The following is a 24864-nucleotide window of genomic DNA, read 5'->3' as shown; positions in this document are numbered from 1 at the left end:
TATAAACATTTTGCTTTTATATTACAAGTCTGTCTTTAGAAATACAGATATTAACCCATTATTTTATCTGAAAACATGAGCTGAGGCAGGGGCTTTTATTCATATTACTTACACATAAAGAAAATGTAGAAATAAAAACTGCTAATCTGTTGATCAATCAACACTTAAAACTGCTTCTCAGTACAAATTATGAGAACAGTAGCAAATGCCAGTGGTACATACAAGAGCAGTGCAAGAACAGCACATCATTTGATAAGGATGTATGTACAGAAGTGTAGAGGTTTCTCCAGGCACCAAAGATCTGGACAGCAACCCCAAGTATTCCCTGCCTATACCCATGCATGTCCTACTCCAATCACCCCAAAACTTATTTTTGCATTTCTAATATTTTTTTCCATGGCATAAGAGAGGCCAAATGCCAGATTAAAAGATTTAGGAGTGGGGAGCTGTTTTAGGACTTGTTATAATTTCTGTAAGCAATCACTTGTCAAGCTCACCCTTGTCTTGGGAAGATACCATTCCAAGCAAGTAATATCAATATGGCAATACAATTACTATTCTTGAAGATAGGAAAAGTTTTAGAACTATTTCTATTTAGCATTTACCTGTCATGAAAACTGGAAGGGGGCTTTGAAGCAAGTCTTCCTTACTCAGCTGCAAAGCCACAATTTCTACACTACCATAAAAATCAGTCCTGAGGCAGAAGGGAGTTTTCATGACATGCACACAGTATCTGCTTCTCTCTGTACCACACACCAGATTTTAATATTTTTGACTTTGCAAACAAATGTTTGTTGGAATTTAAGTCCAGTATAAAATGGTGAAACATTTGCAAACAAAACCTTAGAACCTTTTTCCTCTCAGTTTATTCCTATTAACCAGAAACACTTCTATCCTTTTCCTTCTTGAATTCTAAAATGGAACAATACAGTTTAGAATGCACAACCGATCTATATTACTTCAAAATAAAAGCTAAATAAAAGTTGGCCTTCTTAAGTTTAAATAAAATGTTTGACATTCCCAGAGGTTTTGGTTTTTGTTTGTTTTCCCTTTGAGGGTGCTCGAATACTATTGTGGGCATTCATTGCTAGTTTGGCAAAAAAATGCCCACACTGGCTTGGTAAGTGCACATTCTAATTTTGGGCTGGTTGGGGGTTTTTATCCCCTGTAGGACTATTACAAAGTTTAATGTTTGTTTGGAAATATCTTGTTGAAAGCAGAAGTGCTATTTTAGGATATATATTTTTTTATTATCAATATACTTCAGAATATTGATAAGCTGAAAAACTTGTCTAAAAAAATCAACAAAAAAATCTGAAGCACCCATGTGAAGTACACCTAGGATAAAACCCACCTTCTTCCTCTGAAAGAAGTATATTTTCTCCAAAGCTAAGTTTTTCTTACAGTGCATTTGTATGATATAACATGGCTATCTATAACTATGACTTGCTGGAACAGCAATTGATTAAATATTATATTCAGCACAATACTTACAGGAATCCATTTCCCTTGCAAGGACATGTACTGATACCTTGTGTCTTCTGGGAGCATCTACTGCCAACAGCACCTACAGTAAAAAATATCAAGTCCTTCAGGTGTAGGAAGTATTCCTTATAAAACAGTAAAAGTTTTATAAAACTTATAGTTCTATAAAACTTATAAAACAGTAAAAAGAACAAGAGCATTTTAATTTTAATTTAAACCTTAAAACAGGGGATGAATTTTGGGATGTGTCTTCAACTATTAATAAAAGTCATCCATACAGTACTTCTGAATTATTTTACAATCAAGTTAAGCAATTCATGTACTGCTTGGAACTCAGAAAAACTGTAAGTAACAGAAATTCAGCCATTAACTATCATAGTATCAGGAATGCAACCTAAAATCTCTGCAGAACTTTCAATCCCTAGCAGCCTCCTGGAAGCACATCACCCTGAGCACACTTAAATTCAGCTGGACTATCCAATCTAGCCTGTTATTTCTGCTCTGGAATGCTGGATAATCACGTATTGAGCATTGGTGTAAGCAAAATAGTACAGATTCCTACAAACCCAGAATATGCATACTCATTCAAAAATTCTCATTTATTAAACAACTGAATTTCCATTTACTAACTTTGCATTTGCTGCATAACTTCACGTAGGCTATCGTACTATTAAAAAAATTAAACAACACCCTCTGCCCAAGAGAGGAAAAAAGTAGACAAACACACACATGTCCCATGCTTCTTCACGGGCAGAAATTTTTCCATCCAAGAATGAATTCTGAAGACATTAAGTTGATCTTATTTTCCAGAGAACTCCCTGAGCTACCAGTACTCCATAAGTAATAAAACTGCACGAGCACTTTGCAGTATAGTGAAATACCATCGTCTATTACACATTAAAAAACAGACAGAATGATGCCCAAGTTTTTTTTATACTGGTGGGGGGGTGACACGGACAGGACAGGGACACATTTGAATCACTTACATTGAATATCCATCTGAGTTAAAATGTACATTTACTGCATCATTATGCTGTTCCTTTGCTCTGCCTAACCATTAGAGGAACAAAAACCCCTACTGATTTTACAGTGAACAAAGCTTTAAAAATATCTGTTCCATTCACAATTCATTCCCATAAAATAAGCCGAATCACTGATTGGTTGAAGAAAAAGATAAAAGAACAAATGTGCAATTTTGGCCAGGCTTGGTCACAGAGCAGCACATTTTATATCCATAAGGGAAAGTTAAATGAAACAAGAATAAGAGCCAGCAAGGAAAAAGCCACAACAAAATCCTATCATTCTGTGCAATTTTTACAGTTGCTATTAAACTAAGTAATATTCAGGAAATAAAAGATACCAGCATCCATTTTACCACCTACCTAGAACAGCTGTCAGTATATCCCTTCAGAGCATGCACAAACAAGATTCAGTTGTACCTCCATCTCATTCTCAGTAACATTTTAGCTGCATGACTAACTTACCTTGTAGAACTGTATAATGTCATCCTTGGTCAGGGTCTTTAGATAAGCCACTTCAATGTTATCTGCACAACAACAGTACGAATTAGAGTAAGTCTGCAGATCACAGCTGGTTATTAGCACACTGCTTATACAAAGTATACTTCTTTCAAATTCAGATGCTGTAATTGACTGCAAATGAAAAGCTTCTCATTGTTATCTTTCAAGTTAATACTTGCTTCACTAAAAGTGTCAGTAGAATCTTGGCAGAAAATTGTACTTCAATGAGTCTACTTGATTTGACTTACTAAAAATGCACGTTTGAAGAATACTGATTGCACTCTGGGCTATTCAGTAGCTAAAATAGATATGCCTGCTCTTGTATATTATCTTCAAATCAGTTACACATTTCTAATGCAGGTTATAGATGGCTTTTCTTCAGAGTTAGGAAACAGGATGATAGAACATACTTTTACAGAAATGTTAAGGAATGGTACCTACATACCCCTTAAGAAGTAGTCACACCTTTAAGATATCTGGGGACCATGTGTTTCAGTTGCCACATTCCTTCATATTAATTAAACTGTCATGGACTAATCACCTAATATCACTGCTGCTTAAGCAAGAAGGTCTCCTGTAGGCGTGCTTGCTTTTCTTAGGATTAGCAAGAAGATCAAGGAAGAAATATGTGCAAGAGAACAGAGAGTGAACAAGCCTGTAATGCAGGCTCTAAGCAATATGAAGTTCTATAGGAAGGAAATAAAAAAATCAACAATACAGTTTGGAAAATTAGGTAAGATTTGGGAGAAAACAGTAAAAGTAGTAATATTAAAAATGTACAAACAAAAAATCCTTTCACTGCTTAAGGCTGGAATATGAATTTCTGATTTTGAAAATTCTAGTCATATTAAAATAATTAATGACATAAAATTACTAGTGGGCAGAGGGGAATTAAAGATATAAAAGTCAAGGGAAATAATAAGAAGAATTTAGGTATTAAAAATACGGCTACACTTAGCAGAAATTCCAAAGAGATACTATTGATCCAATTATGGTATAAACAGAAACACTTAAGGCTGAAAAACCCCACACTATTTCATCAGACACAAAAAAAAATACTTGAAGTGATAAGTTTCAATTCCACTTCTTATGCTCAGGCATTAAACTTTTCAGTAGCTCTTATTCTCTCTACACCAAGCTAAATGACAAGTCAAAACTCTTCATTATTAATCAGCTCAGTGAGTCATCATGAAGCAAGAAGACTGTATCTGCTATCATGGAAAGCCAATATGGTACACATAATGCAGAAGAGAAGTCACAGAATACAGAATGAGTTTTATGGAGGAAGCATATTATGCATGAAGACAGAAAATTAGAGCTGTGAATAAGAGTCGAGACATGAAGCTGTCAGGAAAAACTGATCTGTACATAAAATGATTTTTTTTTTTAATGTTAGAAACTGTATTACTAATGTGTCTAACTGTATTATCAATGCATCCAGTTTGGTTTTTTTAATTTAAAATACATTTTTAAAGTATTTAAACAAATACAACTTAAATATTGTGTAGGACCACACAGTAAATAAATGTCAGTCCATTTCCAGTAATAATACTAGAAGCTGGATCTCATTTGGTCTCCTACAAACCTATAACCTTCAAAGCACCACAGATGAAAAAAAAACAAAAAAAATTAGTGTTTCCTTCAAATCCACTCTAAGCTGAGACAGACTGCATGTTAGTTAAGATACTTGCTGTTGCCTCTGTCAGCACTCCCTCAAAACAACTGCACGATGCAAAGAGAAATAGCGTTCATATAAATGTGTGTACTGTGAGGCATGTCAGTGTGTTTCTGACTGCATCACAGGGAAATAGACAGTAAATTATGTATAGGCTGTGTAAAAGTTTAAGTTGTTCCCAAATGAATATGACACTCAACTGTCACAAATGCAGCCAAACTAGAGCATTCCATTTTAAAGGAATTACCATTTGTCTTACCTCTGTCAAAGTTATACTGCTGGGAAATGATTTCTCCCCAGTATTTAGCACATTCTGCAGACAGCTTCTTTGGTTTGTCTAGACGACGAATTGCTAAAGCTTGGATGTGTTTTTGGAAGGCCTCTTCTGTCATGTCTTCTATGCATTTCTCCATAGTCTTTAAGAATGCTTCAACTCTGCTCTCTAAATAGTGCGGTGGCTTTTCAGATTGGATAATAAATCGCAGTCCTTGGATGCCATTTGCCCGACGTGGGCCACTGAACACAATGTAACCTTGGCAAAACAAGAAGAGCCACAAATGAAAAGAAATCCTTTGTCACAGCATTGAATTTGCCAAATGCAGCATGTTTGGCAAGAAGGCAATTTTATGCTAACTTAATTCTGTATTATAAATAAAATAATGTAGGTTTTCAAAAGGTGACACTGTATTTTTTTAGAACATCTTTATTTCACTGAGGTCAATATCAATTTAGGGGAGGGGCAAGGAGGACATGAGGCACACTAAGACAAAACAAAAGCAATTCTGTCATCAGGATCGGGTTACCAGAAATGAAGCTGCACTCTAGTGCTTCATTAGACTTAATATTAGAAACTTACTATTTTTTCATAACATCCAATCTGAATTCTCTTTGCTGTAATGTAAGATCACTACTTCCCATTTTACGAGTTAGATAAAGTATTATTCCCTTCCTTTTTGTTGCATGATTTTCTAATCTGAACAACTAATCCTCTCTTCAGTCTTCCTCTACCCTTTTAATAGCAAATCTATCACATAACAGTCTTTTAAATGCTGTTTTATAGTTTTCTTATGGTTTCCTGATGCTCATGTCAAAGCTGGTTACAGTATTTCAAAGTTTTTATCTGAACAATTTAGGAGTATTACTGTGAGTGCATCTTGAATGTTTCCATTTATATATCCCAGCATTTTACACAGCAGCATGACACTGCTGATTTATGTCCTACTTCTGATCCACTGTACCCTGCAGAGTTTTCTACAAAATTGCTACCTAGCCAGTTGCTTCCTGGCTTGTATCTGTGCCATTGGTTGTTCCTGCCAAACTGTTCCTAACAAATTGCATCTTGTCTTCATTCAAGTCATGTTTCCAAAATGTCAAACTAATTTTAAATTCTAACTCTACCTTCCCACACACTTGCAGCCTCTCCCAAATTAGTATTATCTGAAAATTCAGTGAATACCCTCACTCTTCCATCATCCAGAATTTTGATGAATACAGCATGGAACACTGGATCAGAGCAGAGCTCTGCAGAACACCATTTTCCAAATGAACTATTCTCTATTCTCCAGTCATGACCTTCCACACTCCTGTACCCAAATGTGTAGTTCTTCCACCTAGGTACTTTAGTAACAGTCTCTCAGTTACCTTCTATGAATTTAGAACTAGCTTGAAAATTTCTTCCATGTTTTCCTGGAATTTGAATTAAACTGACTGATCTACAATTTCCCTGCTTTTTCTCTTCCCTTTTTTTAAAAGAAACATGTAGCATTTAGCTGTGTCTATCTTTCCAATACTTATTTTCCATTATAAGACTTCTAATTCCAGGATTTCCTAATTTCATTCTTTGGAATAGAATGCAGAGCTCATCACACCTTGAACTTTTTAAAAACTTCTAATTTAATCTGACTAATCTGTTATTTTCCTGTTCAAAAGTAAGACATGAACTTTGATTCCCCAGTATTTATTAAGTGAAAACTAAGTAAGCCATCCTGAATTTTCTGATGATTTCAACATTTTTATTTTAATGATTTGAACACTTTGATTTTTTTCCATCATTGCCAACTTTTCTCCCCCACTTTCTCATACTGCTTAACCATTTCTTGAAAAAATTCTTGTTACTACTTCTACTGTTTAGCAAACTTCTAACTCTTTAACTTCTTTTTCCCTAAGCTTTCTCAGAAATCTTACTAACAATTCCATGAAATTTACTGGATTTTGATGATATTTCTACTGTCTCCCCTCCTAAGTGTTGTGAGCTCTATTATTTGGTAATTATGAAGTGCTGGACTAAATCAGCTCTTCCTCAGTTCCCCCCCCCCCACTTCAGCTGTTACTTCCAACTTCTATACAAAACCGGCCACCAGAACATTTCAAAATCCTGTTAAATAACCTGGGTCTATCCTATTTTCAGCAGGGATACAGGTAGTTGAAACCTCTGTGATGAATATTGTATGGCTGGTTCTGCCAGTTGCTCACAAAAAGCCTAATCTTGCCTGACATCCCTGGCAATCATCACACTGAAATATTTGTCTGCTTCTCACCTTTGGAAAACCTGTACTCCTCCTCACCAGTATTACAATCATGTGAGCTGTCATGCAAAGTCTCTGTCTCTTCTTCTTACTCTGTTTGGAATAACCTCACCAGTTCTCAGCCTTACTGGTTCAGGTAACAATTATTTGTACTTACTGGTGAACAGCTATAATCTAAAAAAGCCTGAAATGTTTTAGGTCTTCACCAATACAGTAGATTACCATTACCCACACAGCAGTATTTCTAAGATAGGCCTTACAATTTAACAGTTGGACTCAGTGATTTTAGATGTCTTTTCCAACCTAAATGATTCTGTGATTCTATGAATCTTGAAGTGCACCTAGAAGTAGGATCACAAGAAGGAAACATCAAACTACTATTGATTCTTTAAGAAGATCTAGAAATTTAGGGGACTGATCCAATCTCCTTTTGGCAAATTCTAACATGAAGTTTTCTGTACAGTGATCACACTTTTTTGAGTTGGAGCTGATTTCAGATATTTCAGACATCTTAAAAATCATGCCTGCTTGTTCTTATTTTAGATTCTGTGCACAGTAGAATTTCTTTGAGTCATCAGCAGTTAAGATGATTTGCATTTACCAAGCGCCCTTTGAATGGCATTCAGCAAGCAGGGAGAGAGCACCTCCCCAGGTCTCCGTGGCACTCGGGTGCACACACACAGCGCTGCTGAGAACTCACCCAACTGCTCCTGGGTGCGCAGCGTGTTGAAGCACGGCTCCGAGATAATCTGGCAAAAGAGCTCCAAAAACATATTCTCAGAAGTACTCTGCATGTCTGTCTGGTAATAGATTTCAATGCCACAGTTGTTATGAACTTCATTTCTCTGTTGATATACAAACCAACCTCCTAAAAGACAAAGTTAAAACATGGAAGTTCATGCAAGTGTACATTCTTACTGTTGACAATTAAAACATAATGGTCTAAAGTTTGTAGAATGGAATTATAATAAGTGGTTTAGGACTGTTAAAGCAGAATTTCCACTAAGAGCATACTTTTCATAAGACAAGAAAAGAATGCATCATTTTACCATCAAAATGTTACTGCTTGGAAATATTAGTGAGTAAATTGAAACTGGCTGTGTCTCTTCAAGCAAGTATTTTTGGAACTGCAGTGAAATTCTGCATTGGCTCAACTGTGTAAACAGTTCCTAAAGACAATCTGCCAGAAATTATTATGAACATTAAAAATAATTCAGCATTTAATACCAACAACTTCTTTTGTATATGGCAGCTTCCACAGATAACCAGCTAGGGGTAATTTATCTTATCTGTACAGCTATATATGTCACCACTCCCAGCAATACCTTGAACCTCCTTTTCATAAAAAACACTTTTTTCACCATGGAAGTAAAAACATACAAGACCAAAAGAATTTGTGTAAGTAAAAAAAAATTATTTGTGCAAGAGCTTTTTGTTTTTGCAAAGAGTCATTACATGCAATTCTTAATGGTCAACTGATACTCAGAAATGCTCAAAGAATGGTGTTTACTCAAATGTATGTACTCTCTGTAGCAGAGACTGGGACAGGGCTCTTATTTCCATAAATTATAACAAGTGACTTGGAAGTGAAGTGCAAAATTGTATGATCATAGAGTGGCTTTGGGTTGGCAGTCACCAAAAGATCATCCCCGTCATCCCAAGAAGTCCCATTTACATGCACAAATTAAAAATGAAATCAAAGTAATTGTCAAGTATGCTAGAAAGATCATGTATTAGTACATAAATTTATCAGTAAAGCCACACCCTAATTATATTTCTGAATTTTAAGTTTAGAATAACTTGAAGTAAGTTTGACTTATAAACACACTCCTAGCAACACAGTAAGATGCATTTTAAAATGTGAGCAAGGAGAATCTCAATTTAATGTGACTTAAATATCATAAATCAATCATTTAACTTACTGTCAGGAAGCTGCACTTCTCTGTACCTCACTAGCTGACTGGGAAGGAGTGGCTTTGTATGAGCGTGCTCAATGAGAGTGTCCTCAACCATCTGCATAATTCCTAATGCAGCCTGGAAAAGAAAACATAAGAGGATTTTTAATGATCATTAGTTATTCTGTATTTTACAGCAGTGTAAGACTTTCCAATTACTGATGGTGCAGTGAGAGAAAAGAAAAAAATCAGAAATATAAAGTAGGGATACTGTAATTCAATACAAATACAGTAGAAGTTAAGTACATGAGAGGAAGTGGGAGTATGGAGGGCAAGAGTTTTTTTGTGTCTTCTTTATGTTTAAATTGTCTACATGTTTAACTACTCCTACTTCTCCCCAGTGCTTCTGAAATTAAAGCTCAATGGGGTTTTTTTTTTCACTTTCCCTCCACTACTTGATGTGCTCATCTTTCAAAGTGAAAATGAGATATCTCAAATGTATGTCTGAGAGCAAATGGCCTTTCAGTAGATGAAAATTTTAAGAAAACAAATAGTTAAGGTAAAGGATGCATTTCATTGATGTGTTGGTGGTGTTAAGACTCATTGCACAAATACTTTCTTTTATTTGATGGATTACAGTAAGAATTAAAAAAAATATCTATAAGGAGTGAAAAAAATCCAAAGTCATTACTTTCATTCAAGGATTTAACCTCAATAGCTTCACCTCTTAAGAGTTATGTGTTCTTGTAGCCTGCACACTGGAAATTATAGGAACTTGCTAAGTAGTTTTGGCTGAAAGCTAAAATCTCTCATTCTGCATTGCCATAAACTCACAACACAAGTGATTTTATAAAAAACATGCAAAAGGTTTGAAAACTTAACATCCTACACCCTACCAACACATCCAAAACCTCCATGCAGTATCAAAGATTTGAGGTCTAAAAATAGCAGTTTAAAAAGTTAGAGAAACAGACTATTTATTCTTTTAGTCAAGTCATCATATTAAAATACTGACAACAAGACTGCTCAGATAGATGTTCTGAACAGGATTAGTTTACTTCTCATCCACTTACAGCAAATAAATAAAAGAAATTGTCAAAAAAGCCCAAGCATCAGAATGAATTTAAAAAAAAATAGGAATTTCAAGCAGCTATATAAATCTATCTTTTCAAGTCCAGATTCACTGAAAAATTTTTTCATGATTGAAAGGGTTCACAAGACAATGTAAATTTTGATTTATTTTAGTTGGAGAAATTTCTTAGGTCCAGGTTAAAATTGCTGAGTTTTATCAGTGATTATCACATCATGGGTACTGAAGGACAGACAACTTTTTCTACTTTCTATTGAGGGAGGTCTGCAGATAATTTCTAAACACTACACAGCTATGGGTATACCAGGACATCCTTCCCAGTTCTTTAGCTGTAGGACTTTCAATAGCCACCCATTATGCCAAGTAAAGAATACACATCTCTGACAGAACTGCATCATCATGGAAAACTAAAAACTTCTGGGCATTCAGTTCTATTTCCAGAAGCAACTGACTTTTGTATACAAACATGCAAGGAATAAGGAAGGAAAAAGAGACTATTTTTAAATTTCTCTGCGAGAAGAACACTCTATAAAAATTTTTAACAAATACTTTAGAGACATTCTTGACAAAGAAAAGTTTGTCTCTCCAAGCTATTAGCTCCTTCCTCTTATTTTTTCCCACTTTACAAATTAACTTTCTCCTCCATACACTCAGCAGTCACAAGCATTGTCTATTACAGCCCTTGCTAGTAAACTATCCCAGAGCTGTTCTAACACAAAATATTGTAAACAAGCCTTATGAAAAAAGAACACAAAAGCATACAAAAAAAGTACTAAAATTTGAATTGGTACATATATTAAAGTATTTCTTATGACTTCACATGCAAATACAAAGTGTTACTATTTTAAAGGAAGACAAAACAAATGTTTTCTGAGTTTCACTCCCCTGAGAGCAGACACTTGACTTTTTCATGGTCTGCCATGCCTCTTTACCTGTGTGCAAACTACTTAATTTGGAAGGATACTGGATACTTAAATCTTTGCTAGTTATTCTGAAGGTTTTCAGTAGAAAAAAGCAAGATTTGCAGCACATCATTCCTTCTGCAGCTTGATCACAGTAACATGCAACATAGACTTTCAAATAAAATAGACTTTCAAATCCTAAGTTGTTTTTATTAAATTTCCAAGAGCAATATAGAGGCAGCACTTAGCCTACTAAAGCTAAAGTGGAAAAAATTACACTCTTCTATTCCTATAAAGATAAAAAAGTGCAAAGTTAAATTATGAAATCACATTTGGCATAACTGCTTCGAGATCTGCAAAGATTAAACTAGTGCCTCATTTTTAAGCTGCTTTTAAATAAAAAATGTTTTATTAAGAAAGTATCAAACCAACCTGTTTTGTTATATTGCCATGGAGAAGAGCTTCAATGTGTAACCGTGACAACAGCTGTGCTATGAAGGCCTTGAGACGGGGAAGGGTGACATCTACAATACATATTTAGACAGTTAAATCACTCAAATGCATTTTTAAATTATGAAGGACCTAGGCCTAAATCATCATTAGATACAGTGCATTTCTCAGAGGAGGAGAAATCTGTCATTAGGAAGAAGTGAAATCTCTCCTTAAAAATGCAGCACTGGAATGCTTCCAGGTCTAAATAGCAGCACTCATCATATAGTTTATTTCACTTAGAATTCACATGCTGTCTTGACCCAGATTCAGAAAAAAAAAAGAAGTTAAAAAAAGCTGCCTTTCCAATCATGGTGAACAAACACTCATTCTCCAGAGAACACACTTGCAATCATTCAGGTGGTGTTCCAAGGAAAAGCCTCAGTTATTTACTAAACAAGCAGCATGTAGTTTATAATGCTCAAGAAAGACTCTCTGCATTTACCATTCAGACTAAAAAAAAGAACCTCAACTCAAATATAGTGTTTTGCTATTAACTTTGGAACAAAGGGTACACAAGAAAAATATTTTGGCAATGTATCCTAGAGGATACATGCACAACACACACACACACATTCTATCCAGCCTGCCCTTGCAAAGCAATTTTCATACATAGTGCAAAATACAGTTTAACCTATAGAATCAATGGAGTAAGAGGAATGATGGTTGGATGGGGTATTCATGGATATGTGTTCTGAATCAACCCCTCAAATACAAAAGTCAAGTATTCTTCTTGAAAAGAATGTTGGTGTATTCCAAGAGGATATTACAAGACATTTTGCAAACTGTCCCAGGAACAGCTTTTTAATACAACACAGTAAAATACAGGTAGGGAAAAGTTCTTCAGTTCTACAAACACAGAATTACCACAGGATGGTGTGGGTTGAAAGGGACCTTAAAGATCATCTAGTTCTGACACCCCTGCCATAGACAGGGACACCATCCACTAGGCTCATTGCTCAGAACCCCATTCCATCTGGACTTGAAAAATCACTTAAATCTCACTTAAATCTCTTAATTAAAAATTTCTTCTTCCTTCAAATATACTGGGGCACCTACTGTGTGTTAAGAGCCACAATGTTCTTTATTATTGTTGCCATCATCTACAGAAACTACATATTTTTTTCTTTATTAGCTACAGTTCTTTATTATCTACAGAAACATAAGCTAGGATTCCCCAATCACGGAAAAAACAAAATAGTTTGCACACTGGGAAGTACAATGCAGATACACTCCAGTGTGCCTGTAAGATGTCAATGAGAGCCAAATGATTTTACCAATGTTGATTAAGTACTGGATTCACCATATATCCAGGTTCATGTACCCACAAAGTTAGTAAAGTTTTGCCTGAACTTTTATCTGCAAGTTTTGCCATTTGAGACCTTTTCCATGAACTACTCTTACTTTCTTGAAACTGGAGGGCAAGAGCAGCACAGCCAGCATCAGCTCAGGCCTGGCACTGCAGGGGCTTCCCTCAAGTAGTGAGCAGAGTCCAAAACAGGTACCCTCAATAGTTAAGTAACATAAGGAAAAAAATAATAAAGTGGCAGAACAATACCATCTAGAGCTTCTTTTAATTCATCTTTGGTCCAAGCAACTTCAGTCATCAGGAGCCGGAGATAATACATAGCATGCTGGTGAGGTTGTTCAGCCCTGAAGTTGTTAAGTGATCTCATGTACTAAACCAAAAAAATCAGGTGCAAGTTAGAAATTCAGAAATAGATTTCTAAACATATTAACATTGTACTCTCAACATCAAAAAGATACAGTTCAGGTATTGAGAACATTCCCTTGCTTGTTAGAACTCTAAAAAATTGTGTTATATCACCTTAGTAATAATGCAGTCTTCTGAGCCTTTGGATTAAGCAGAAACCATTAAGATGGTTGAAATGTGCATGAAATCAAACTTGTCCATAAAATTAATGCCTAGAAATTAAATTACTGCAGTAAACAGGAGTTTAGATCAAATTTCCTGGGTAGTTGTTCTACCCAGGAAATTCACCTTCTACAATGACTGACCGAGGTGGGGGAATACTGCTAATAGAAAATGTATTTTTCTCCCTGTCACCTACTTTGGCTGACTTGTTTAGACAAAATCTGGAGCATCTGGAAAATTCTCTGATGTTTTGCATGGATAAAGGATGTATGAGAGAAGAACCGGGGAGCTTCTGCAAAAAAACTCATTTCTAGTCCAGCTGTGCTTTTACAAAATAAGCAAAACCTTTTTCCTCTACCAGAGAAACTGGAAAGTGCAAACTAATAGTTTTGGCAAGCTGTAAGCATTTCCAGTGTAGGAAAAATGCAACTCATTTCAGGGCACAAGTGACCATGCCTCAGGTTGCTGAGGATGTATCCTTCTGTCTGCTCCAACAGAAGCCCAAAGTTGGGATCTCCATCATCTGTCTGGCATAGACATGGGGAGAAAACTGCAATCTCCCAAGCTGGTGTAACTTCTAGAAATCAGCATGTACTAAACCAGGTGGTTACCTCTGCACCAAAGGATCAAGGCCCAGGAGCCAAGACAAATCCAGGGAAAAGAAATGTTGCTAACTTTTTCAACACTTCCTTTCCCCTTTCATCTATTTCCCACTTCTCTTATGCCTAATTCCTACTGCAGCCTTTCCAAATTGCAAAAAGGATTTAAAGCTAAGACTTTCCCCTCCATCCCCCTACTTCAATATCTACTCCTACCAAAGCAAGCTGTGCTTCCTTGATACATCATAAGAAAGACTGACTAAAAAAAGATTCCAGGACCAGTTATTTTTAACCAAAGAATGTTACATACACAACTCTGAGAAACTCACAGCCACAAAAAAGGAAAAAACCATCTGAAGTCCCACTAACGCAGCATTTCACTCTCTATTTCCACAGATTGTCAGCCCTCAGATCTCCTATCAGGTCAATGCATTCACTTTTCAATTACTGCAAAATGGGAATTTCTCATGCAGCTTACCGCTTCCTTGATAATTTCAAATCTCTTTTCATCGATCTCAAAAGTAGCCATTTTCTCAATGATCTTCTTGAGCAAGATGTGTTGCTTGTCGTTATAACCTTTTACAGAGAGCTATGGAAAAAGTGCATAAGTTGCTTTAAATGTGGAAAATAAAAGAATAAACCCATTACCAAGTCTTGTACAATGCCATGAGCAATGTGCTTTTCAATACTTATGCTAAATTCACCATTACAGAACATTTAATCATTCGTAAGTTAAATCCCTTTACCCATCAAAAGGTAACTGACAAATACATTATTGCATATTTGCACAGGAGTTCTAAATGCACAGAATTCATGGAATTTCATGTTGGTGTAAGTAAGCTGTACTCAGAATACAGATTTTTAGTGATTACAGTGTTGAGACTTGGAGTACTGAAATGGTTTTAATCTAGGTTTCCTTACTTTAGTAGTGAGGTCTGGATTCACAACTTTCTAAAATTTACTTCTCCAATTTACTTTAATCCTTGATTCAGATCTATGCTGTTGATCAAAGAATATTTAAGGGGAAGTAAGCAATACTACAAAAAAGGGGAGCTATAAACAGCAGCACACCTTAAAACTAGGATGCTGCTGAGCTAAAACATCAAGGTAGCCATCCTGGAATTGTGGTGACACATTGATCTGATCATACATATTTTTGAAAGTATAAATGAAATAGACTTGCTCATTTAAAAAATAAAAGAAAACTTAAAAATGACTGTATGATTTCATCAAACTATAGAAAATTTCTCAGGCAAAAAGGCATTAAAAAGTGGTTTTTTTCAGGGAAAAACTTCAAAATTTGGTATCTCTGACCAGGAATTTGATTTGATTTGTGCAGTTTAATTAGAAGTAAAACTAAACTTTAGAACACAAACCAACATATAGAGTTCCTGCTTTTCAGTAGGAAGAATATGTTGTTCTGTAGTTGCTGAAACATGGCTAACAATGGATCTGAAGACAAAGTTATCATAAATAAATTTATGACAAAGACTGGTATCCTAAATTAGCATAGGAACCCACAGAGTTAAACAATCAACATGGGTGACTTATCAGAGTAGCATCTGCCCTTGCTCAAAGCATCAATATACTCATTAATAAGTTACACTTATTAATTACAAAACTTCTTACAATATGGAAAATAATATTCCAAGCTCTCAAATAATATTTAAAATAACTGGGACTTAAAATTAAGAAAATTACAAACTTTTTTTTTGAGGAATTAACCCTGATCATACAAACATCAGCAAGCTTTGAAACTGAGGATAACCTCATGTTTGCAGTAAGTCAGGTGAATGCAACCAGGAAATTATATTTGTGTTTGATTTTAAAAAATGCAGCACTCTCTCATGTAGAAAATGTAAAGACAATACAGAGTACATTCTTCTGCTGAAATGCTTTGGAAAGTAACACTTCTCCAGGAAATTTCAAAACACATTCTGGCATATAAGGGTGGTTAACAAAAGCTTTTAACCAAACTTCAAGAGAGACCACTAAAATCTCCTATCATAAATCTCATAGGAGAAGCTGAATAAGAAATAAGAATTTATCATAATACCAGTATTTATCAAGTATTGTCAATTCTTTATAACAGATTTTAAAATGTGATAAAAACAAAAGAAAAAGGCATAAATATCCAGCATTGCATTCTAATGAACACATGCACAATCCATCTCCACAGCTCACTACAGTAGAATTAGATAATTACAACAAAGTCTGTAAAGCTGAGGATTCATTCAACAGAAGAGTTAATATTTTTATACAGAAACCAGCAATACTGCTTTCCAGATTATCATGCAAGCAAGTAAAAATGTGAACCAGAATGCAACAATTGCACTACACACGTTCACAAGACACTGCAATCTTAAACAGGTCACTCAGTACTGATTAAAATACAGTCTTGCACTGCCTTTAATTCATGAGATATATGCAAGGAATAAACCATTAACCATCTCATTTAGAAATGCAGAAGTCCAATGTTTTCTCCAAGCTCAACAACTCCCAAGCTGTTTCATTTCCTCCTGCGTTCTTTTCTTACTTACAAGTATTGCATTCATTCCTGATGCAATGCCATAGACCAAACCTGAGAGGCGTGCTGCATATGTATACTCTTTTAAATCATCCTTCAATAACCTGATAAACAGGTATGTCATGTTGCAATGGAGAGGATCAGCATAAATGTAGCGACTAACAAAAAGAAAAACAAAAGAAATGCTTTGATACCTCAGGCAGTGACAAGGTAATGGATGAAGAAACATGACTGAAGAGTATGTATATGCAGCCTCATGATCAGTAGTTCTCGAACAGGAAGCAGAAGTATACTATTTATTTAATAGCATGAAAAGGGGGTCTTTTACCCCATCAGCCAGAACGTTTTTAGTAGATATCTGACCAACAAATATGTAAGCTTGGATTAGGGTTGTGGGTTTTTTTTAAATGGAGGAAATCTTACAAACTAATTAATTTCACGAATTTTATAGAAATAAAGAAGAAAATTTGCTTAATGTGAACTAAAAGACTGTTGAAGACTTTTAATGAAATTCAACTTAAAATTCAAATCAAAGAAAGGATGGCTAATAACCAAGATCAAAAGGACTAACAGCCTTTATTTTTTTTATTTAAAAGTCCTTCCATCAAATCAATATAAAAATGTTGATGAGTGGAAGTAGTTTTCAGGCTCTAAGCTTTTCCTTGACTTGAGTACTTACATACATCCCATAGATGGTATTTTGGAGATCATAGTTCAAGCCAGCTAGTTCTGCTGCATATGCATACTCGTTGAGGGAGTCTTTGAGTAGTTCAAGGTACAAATAGGCCATGTTACAATGCAAGGGATCCACGTAAGCAAATGGGCTGGAAGAAAATGTTGAAAGTAAAATATGCAGTTTAAAATTATTTCTCTGTTTCTTTTGGCCTTTTAAGTTTGATCTGAAGGAAACAGTATTTTCTGTGGTTTTATGCTGATGGATCCCATTCTGAAGGACTCCTATTTTGAAGCCAAATATGAACACATCTGCAAAGTGTTACTTAGCTTGCATATGGTTTGATGACTAAATACACTCAAGATCCCAGAGATATTCTATTTATGCTCATAAATCAAGACAGGTTTTATTTACTTGGCTGCATAGTCAGAATTCACCAGGAGTAAAAGAAACTAAATATAGCAACATAGTTTAACAGACCAAAATGAAAATCCATGTACTGAACATTAATTAATCAATACTCATACACTATCAGTTTCTATTACAAAAATTAGGAGATCAACAATTTTTGGTATAACAATATGCAGTACATGCCAAGGTCAGCTTAGGAGATAAGTCTGTGTATCCATTTTCTTACTACTGTAATTTTTTGTGTTATTTTTTCAATGGCAACAACTCTCCAAAACCTACTGTTGCATTAGGACCACATGATCATACACAACACTCTTGTAAATTTCTCAAAAAGAGAAATACAACTCAAAGACTCAAGTAATGCTTCAACCATGTTAATTGTTAAATACCTGTCTGTTTTAAAGATTTGAGAAGACAAGTTATTTGTACTATATGTATTGGTAAAATCTCTGAAGTGCATGTAAATTCATTATCAATGTCACAGATATGATCACCAGTATGTGAAGCATTTGCTGTCAGGATATGGCTTACAATTCAAACCTGACTTTTTCCTGAAGCAGTCAGACATTCAGGCTATTACATATGTTTACATCTATACAGCACGGTATGTCACTGTGTGTATCAACACCAATGTAGTAAAACAAGACCACAACACACCAACTGATTACTAAAACAACATGGCAAAGATATTTTTAAGAAGGTTCCTCATAGCTTTTAACTTCTCCTTCCTTTTAGGTTAAGAAAAGGAAGCACAGGAAGATATTTTAACAAACTAAATTAATAACTTCAAATATATGTATTTGAGAAGCAGACCCTGCTATAGTCTGAAATCTTAGCCCAGATTAAACAAACAGGTCAGTAAAAAAGACAAAAGAACTTGTCTTTGCATTTCTCCCTACAATGAGAATTTCCCAAAACTGAGCAATTTTAATATGCCAAATGATATAAATCCAATTACTATTGAATTTTTTAATTAAGACCAAATTCAAAGTGAGATGTAGGTCAATCCTATAAACCTTCCTCCAGACTCATTAAATTCTTTCCCGTTTTTCCCAGACTTAATCAGTTTGAGTGATTACTATTCTGTATCACTTTTAAATTCTGTATTTTCACTTAGCTGGCAAAGGCCAACTGGGAATTTTGAACAAAATCAAAACCACTAGATCATTAATCCTCAAGTGAAAAATAACAGAAAACAATTATTACAACACTGTTCTGGGAGTTGCTTCCTATTATTTGACAGTTTTGTAAACAAATGCTTATTTCTAGTTTACCTTTTTTTCACTAGACTCAAAGAAGTAGAACAACTCAATCACTAATGATTGAATTGTTGAAAAAAACCCCATAAAGTCTAGTCCTTTCCCCTTTCAAACAGCTGTAAGTGACATAGCTGGAATCAACACTGAAGTGCTGAGTTTCAAAGCATTACCACATTACATGGTTGTTTCACTTCCTTCTAAAAAAGGATACTTCTTGAGTTCTTAAGTTGCAATTCATACAAATGCAAAAGGTTATCATACTCTTTTAGGCTGGGGAGTGTGTCAGATGTTTTTACTGTGATGTTTCTTTAACACAAGGATGCCTGGGTTTTTTCAGTTTTGGAACAAGGTGATTTCAAGAGGTTCATACACATACTGTTCCTGTCAATTTGTATATTTAAGGGAGAAACCAACCTCATCAACTTCCTCTTAATTTATCTACATAGCAATGGCGACTACAACATCTGGACCACAATTCTTTTTATGCTTCATGTTGAGCAGGGCTGCAGGCAGAAGAAATCCCCCTAGATTTTTTTATCATACTGAAGCAGTCTGCAGTGTGAACAAACTCTTGTAATCCACTACAAGGCAGCACAGGCTTCATATTTTGATCTAGAACTAAGGCTTAGACTTTTTATGAAAACCTATGTCATAAAGATGGCTTTATTCACCAGTTCACTTGGTCCCATGAGATATGAGTGATACCATCAAGTCTCATAAATAAACACTCTACATTTCACCATGTCCTTCAATGACCATCACCATGACCAAACAGAGACAGATTCTCCAAGAACCTCTTTTAAGTATCCAAACTAGACAAACCTGCTAACAACATCTTTTAGAGGTGATGTACCCCATATTGTCAGAATCTCCTCGCTCATGCTCATGTACAATTACCATCTCATTTTTAAGGAAAAGGAAAAAACCCTTGCTCCCAACCCTAAGGAAAAAAGCCAGCTCTCACCTGGAACTGCTCCTAGGAGGAAAGAGGTAAATCATTCCATTACAATGGTCACTAAAGCTCAAGTACTTTTGGCTTTTTATAAGGGCACACTGAGATGAAAGCACAAATCTAACTGGGAAATACCATCTCCACAGGTCTAGATAAGATATCCCTGCTTGCTGCAGGAGGGCTGGACTGGACCTTTAAAGGTCACTTCCAACACAAACAATTCTAAGATACTGTGTGCATTGCATACACTTACACCTTTGTGTGCTCTACATAAACCCAATTATTATCTTTTATTCATTCACAGATTGTTAGATATTATAGTTCACTATAGTTCACCTGAATTGATTTAAAAAAAACACCACAACTGTAAACTCAGTGTCCATCAGTAAAATCCTATTTTGGATTTTGGCCAAACATAGCACAAGGGAAAGGCACCAAGAATGAAAAAGAAGGCAAAGCACTGCAGTTGCTGTTCTCTGAACAAGAGATGGGGAGTTCCCATTTTGATTCTCCATTTCCTGACACATTGAAGTTCTAACACACATTGAAACAGTTCTAACATCCGGTCTGTGGTTTCAAAAAGCAAAAAAGAGAAAATGCCCAAGCAACCTATTTTCCCCAACTAGTATCAAAACCAGTACCAAGACATGACACACACTGAAAAAACCTCTGTATAATATCCTGCAAGGAAAATTTCAAGTGCTCTCTCAAAACAAGAATTCAACAGTGCATCTATGGGAGCCCCCACAATGGCCCTTCCATCAATATCACCAAGTAACTTAATTAGGCAAAAGGAGAGTCCCTGAATTTTTTCTGGCTTTCAGTAGTTCAGAGAAACAGAATCAGCTGCACTTTAAAAACAGCACTTTAAAAACTTTTTTTTAATTCCAAAGTTAGAAATTTATTACTTGAAAGGAACATAAAGAAGTTCCACTGTCATGCTCACTCAAAAAAGATTATCTTCCTATGATGAAAGTCATGCAAGACCAGAATTAACACTACATTATTTTATCATATATCTTGAGGTCAGAATCAAACACTCATTGATAATATAGACAATGCTCTTCAAAAAAAAAAAAAAAGTACTATCAGTTATGGGTGTCAGTTAAGTAAAATCCCAAAATTTTAAGCACTTTTTTAAACTGATTTGCAGTATGCAAATGAAAATAGAATTTGAGCCTAAAACTATTATCAGAATAGCATTTCATTAAGAAAATACATGTTAAAATAGCTGTGATTTAGTAATTAATTTAAAAATACACTATTATTTTTAAAGAGTGTTATTGCAATATGTAGTGGGTTCTACTGGCAGGTATATTTTAGGTATAGCAAATAAAATATAAAAGAAAATGTGGTTTAAAAGTATTTTTAGGTAAACTTTTCCTTTCAATATGGAAGCAGCACATCAAATTTCTTGCTACTCAGTTCCTGCATCTAAGCCTTATTTCATATTCAAAGTAAGGACAAAGACTCTGAAGTGCAAGAAAGTGTTTGCTGCACAAATGCAGATTCCCAATAAATAAGAAACTTTTGGAGATGACTTTATGTGATATACTTAACATTGCATACCTGAAAAATTCAAAGTTGAGACAAGCTTTTGGCAAAAAAAACTTGTCATCTTGCTTGAACCACAGTTTGCTCATAGCAGTGTCCTGTGTCAAGAAAAGAGGTTTGGTTAAGTCATCTTTTAACTGCAATATATGCCACAGCTTTAAAAAAAGTTTCTTCACCACTTCAAATCACCACTTAGAATTATCCCCCTTAAATTCATACTGCTTGAATTGCTATATTCAATATATATAGTGAATTATAGATATATTCAATATATTGAATATATATGCACTATATTTTGAGATCACTAAATGACACTTCTCTCTTTTTTCCATGCAATCACAGGCATTTTCTGTACAGAGTTACAAAACAATAGCCTTCCCTACACCCTCAACTTACTCAACAGTGGTCAAAAATATGTAAGAGTGGCAGTCACCCTTCTGCTGAATAAACAGCTCTACTGCTATTTTTATCAACTGTTGACACACTTTCAAAGGGGCAGAGAGAGTTCAAGCTGTATCTAGATTCACTTTCCTAAGAACACAAATTGTCACAGTCCAAAGTTCAGCAAAAATGAACTTTCTACTGTCTTTGTATCTAAATATTCAAGTTTTGTACTTTTTTGTTTTCTACACTTTGAAATATGAGATGATCTATATTTTATAAAATAGAGGAATTAAATTCTAACTTCCCAGAAGGTCAGGCAGTCAACAGGACAAATACAGACAGTTTACCTTGACAAGGGCAGGATACTGTGTTGCATCTTTTTCCAATGGCAAAATCTCAAAGTTTGTAGGAATAAACTCATTCTTCATTGGAAGCTTGAATTTCCCATTTAGGTCAGCATTTTGCCATTTCTAGACCAATAGAAGAAACAATGAAGCTACGCCAATTTCTGCTTAATTAAAGCATATATGGGCTTAATTATTTTACACTAAAACAAAAGATTTAAAAATGTATTCAGTACGTTCTTTGTAAATATTATTAAGATAATAGGGAAAGAGAGAAATAGCTGGGAAAAAAAAGTTGGAGTAGGCTATTAGCAGGATGAATTGCTCTTAGAAGGAGGATTACAGATAAATAATTTTGAAAAGTTTATAGTAGATAGGAGGGTGGGTTTATATCTTATATTTTCTGCTACTGTGAACCATAAATGAAGATATTAAACCAAACACTTAACTAAGAATTCTAATGAAGAACACAGGCAAGGTCAAGCTCAAGGAAGTGCTCCTATGCAAAGTCTGTTCAGAGCACACTCAGAAGGTTCAATTCAGCCCTAAGGCAAATTTTACAGCCATCTCTTCTTGGAAGATCAGAACAATAACAAATTTCGACAAGGATTTGCCCCCCTCTTTTTTTTTTGAGTTTTGATTTTTTACAATCTCATTTAACTGGCAAAATATACTTGCTTTCTATGTTGCAAAAATCAACTTCAGAAACAGTTACATAGAAGAGTTTTTAAAAATTCCTTTAAGTACTGATCAGTTCATTAACATATAATAGAGAGTTTTAAGTTTTTAAAAGTTAATGCTTACATTTTTACTCAGCCACTACATATTAGGGATCTTTAACAGAAAAAACAGTGTAACATTCCCTGCACTTAGAATGGTTTATAAACATTAAAATATATCCCTCTTATGTAATAAATATTTGAAATCTAAAGACTGATATAACATTGTTACTCCCTTTAACATTAAACAGACTCATTGTATGATTTTCATGCTATGAAAAGCAGTGGATTTAAGTTCCCCCTCCAACTATATGGAAAATTGGACAAAGAATTTACTACTGACTTTCATTTGCAGATATTAGAATGTTACAAATTTTAACATGCCTTAATAACTTCATCAGAAATTGCTTCTTGCTTGTACTGTGTCCCATACCACTCTTCCGTTCGATCAGTTTTTCCTTCAAAAGACTTGGAAACTATTGCAACTCTGAAAACAAAGAGACACTTTGGCATGAATGGGTCTGAGAAAACACTGAGACATTTTTCCAAGCACACTTCATCACCAGAACACCTTTATTTCCACAAACAGTCCATAGACAATTACAGGGCAGGAGAGCAAGTATAAGTATACTGAACTACATGCTAAGGTTAACCATGAAATCAGGTTACCACAGTCATTTAATGCCACTGTTTTTCTGAAGTGTTACAACCTGGGGTTACACAACAGTAGTGTGGCATGCAATTTCTATTTCTAAGACTCTTGTTCCAGAAAACAAAGCAGTTCTTGTAGTCGTCTAGAAAACTGATGAAGCAATTATATTTTCTATACACCTGTATGAACATCCAAATATGTGAAAATACTGATTATAGAAATTTTATTCCATTCCTAGCGTCACAGAATTGTAGATAACCTCACATTTGAAAGGGACTCATAAGGATCATCTCATGTTCAACTCCCTGCTTCTTGCAGGACTACCTAAAACTAAACCAGGTGACTAAGAGCTCCAATCCTCAAGGTGCTGCCTGAACTAAAGAACACACTAAAAAAGAAGAAATCCAGAATAAAGAAAATCACAAACTTATCAGTATTTTGTTAGTAGCCTGCATCATAGGTATCAAAAAAATTCCTTTAATTCTATTGAACAATGTACAACACAAAAGACCCTTCAAGGGAAGTGGCCTGCTTCAAGAGTAAATAGATATTTATAAGAAATTTGAAATGGTCACAAAAAGTAGCACAATTACCTGCTCTCCTGGACATGGCTGAATACCTGCCTGCCCTTGGGAAGCAGCACATTGATTCCTTGCTTTGCTCTTTTTTTTTTTTTGCTTTTGCTTTCCCTATTGAAGTGCCTGTATCTCAACCCACGAGTTTTCCAGCTTTTACCCTTGAGATTCTCTCCCTGATCCCACTGGTAGGTGGGTGAGCAAGTGGCTGTGTGGGGCTTGGGGTTAAACCACAACACAGGTACAAAGTTGCTAAGAGACTACAAAAACTATGAAGTCTCTTAGAATTTCAGAGCATCTACCTACCAGATCTTTTTGCACAGCAAATGATAATAAGAAGAAGTTAGAGTCCTAAGTGAAAAAATTATCCTAATAAAATTCTAATAATCATATGGCTAGAGCAGCAAGACAAAGATGTTTAATGCTAGAATATACTGTTAGAATGTCTGTTATTCAATATCTCCTCCTCCTCCCCTTCTCCAACATTCTGACGCTCAAGCAGTAGTGACAATCCAAGCACCCAAACATTTCCTACAGGAGCATACTAAAATTCAAGAGCTAAAAATAATTGTCTACTCACTGTATAGAAAACAAAATTGTGGAAACCAACATTGTAATTCTTCAAGCAGTTCTGCTTCAACAGAACAGTGATTTATCACAAATGACTACTGGAATGATTATGACATTTTGAGTTGTCAAAAACATACCCACAACAATAGAAACAAATCAAAAGGCATTTTGTCTGCCCAAGAATTACA

At 35.1% G+C, this 24864-nt stretch overlaps 1 protein-coding gene across 5 annotated transcripts in view; it reads right to left on the bottom strand.

The window, feature by feature from the left end:
- IDE (insulin degrading enzyme) overlaps positions 1-24864 on the bottom strand; it is a 53759-nt gene that overhangs the window by 4070 nt on the left and 24825 nt on the right. For 4 of the 5 annotated variants that reach the window (XM_071439147.1, XM_071439148.1, XM_071439143.1 and 1 more), the window contains exons 12-23: positions 23264-23366; positions 22164-22286; positions 21448-21530; positions 17263-17407; positions 14535-14645; positions 13140-13260; positions 11525-11616; positions 9128-9239; positions 7906-8073; positions 4940-5212; positions 2970-3031; positions 1495-1567 (exon numbers count right to left, since the gene is read on the bottom strand). In XM_071439147.1, the coding sequence (XP_071295248.1) occupies positions 1495-1567; positions 2970-3031; positions 4940-5212; positions 7906-8073; positions 9128-9239; positions 11525-11616; positions 13140-13260; positions 14535-14645; positions 17263-17407; positions 21448-21530; positions 22164-22286; positions 23264-23366 (1466 nt within the window). Of the gene's footprint in view, positions 1-1494; positions 1568-2969; positions 3032-4939; positions 5213-7905; positions 8074-9127; positions 9240-11524; positions 11617-13139; positions 13261-14534; positions 14646-16596; positions 16742-17262; positions 17408-21447; positions 21531-22163; positions 22287-23263; positions 23367-24864 lie in introns of all 5 variants that reach the window. The other variant, XM_071439144.1, reaches the window with a different exon arrangement.

Source organism: Agelaius tricolor, unplaced genomic scaffold (assembly GCF_023055355.1).
Source record: "Agelaius tricolor isolate 1412-34295 unplaced genomic scaffold, bAgeTri1.0.p SCAF_13, whole genome shotgun sequence".
In the NCBI taxonomy this organism is placed as follows: Eukaryota; Metazoa; Chordata; class Aves; order Passeriformes; family Icteridae; genus Agelaius; species Agelaius tricolor.
Note: the sequence above shows the minus strand (reverse complement) of the source record. Positions and strands in the feature narration are given on the sequence as shown.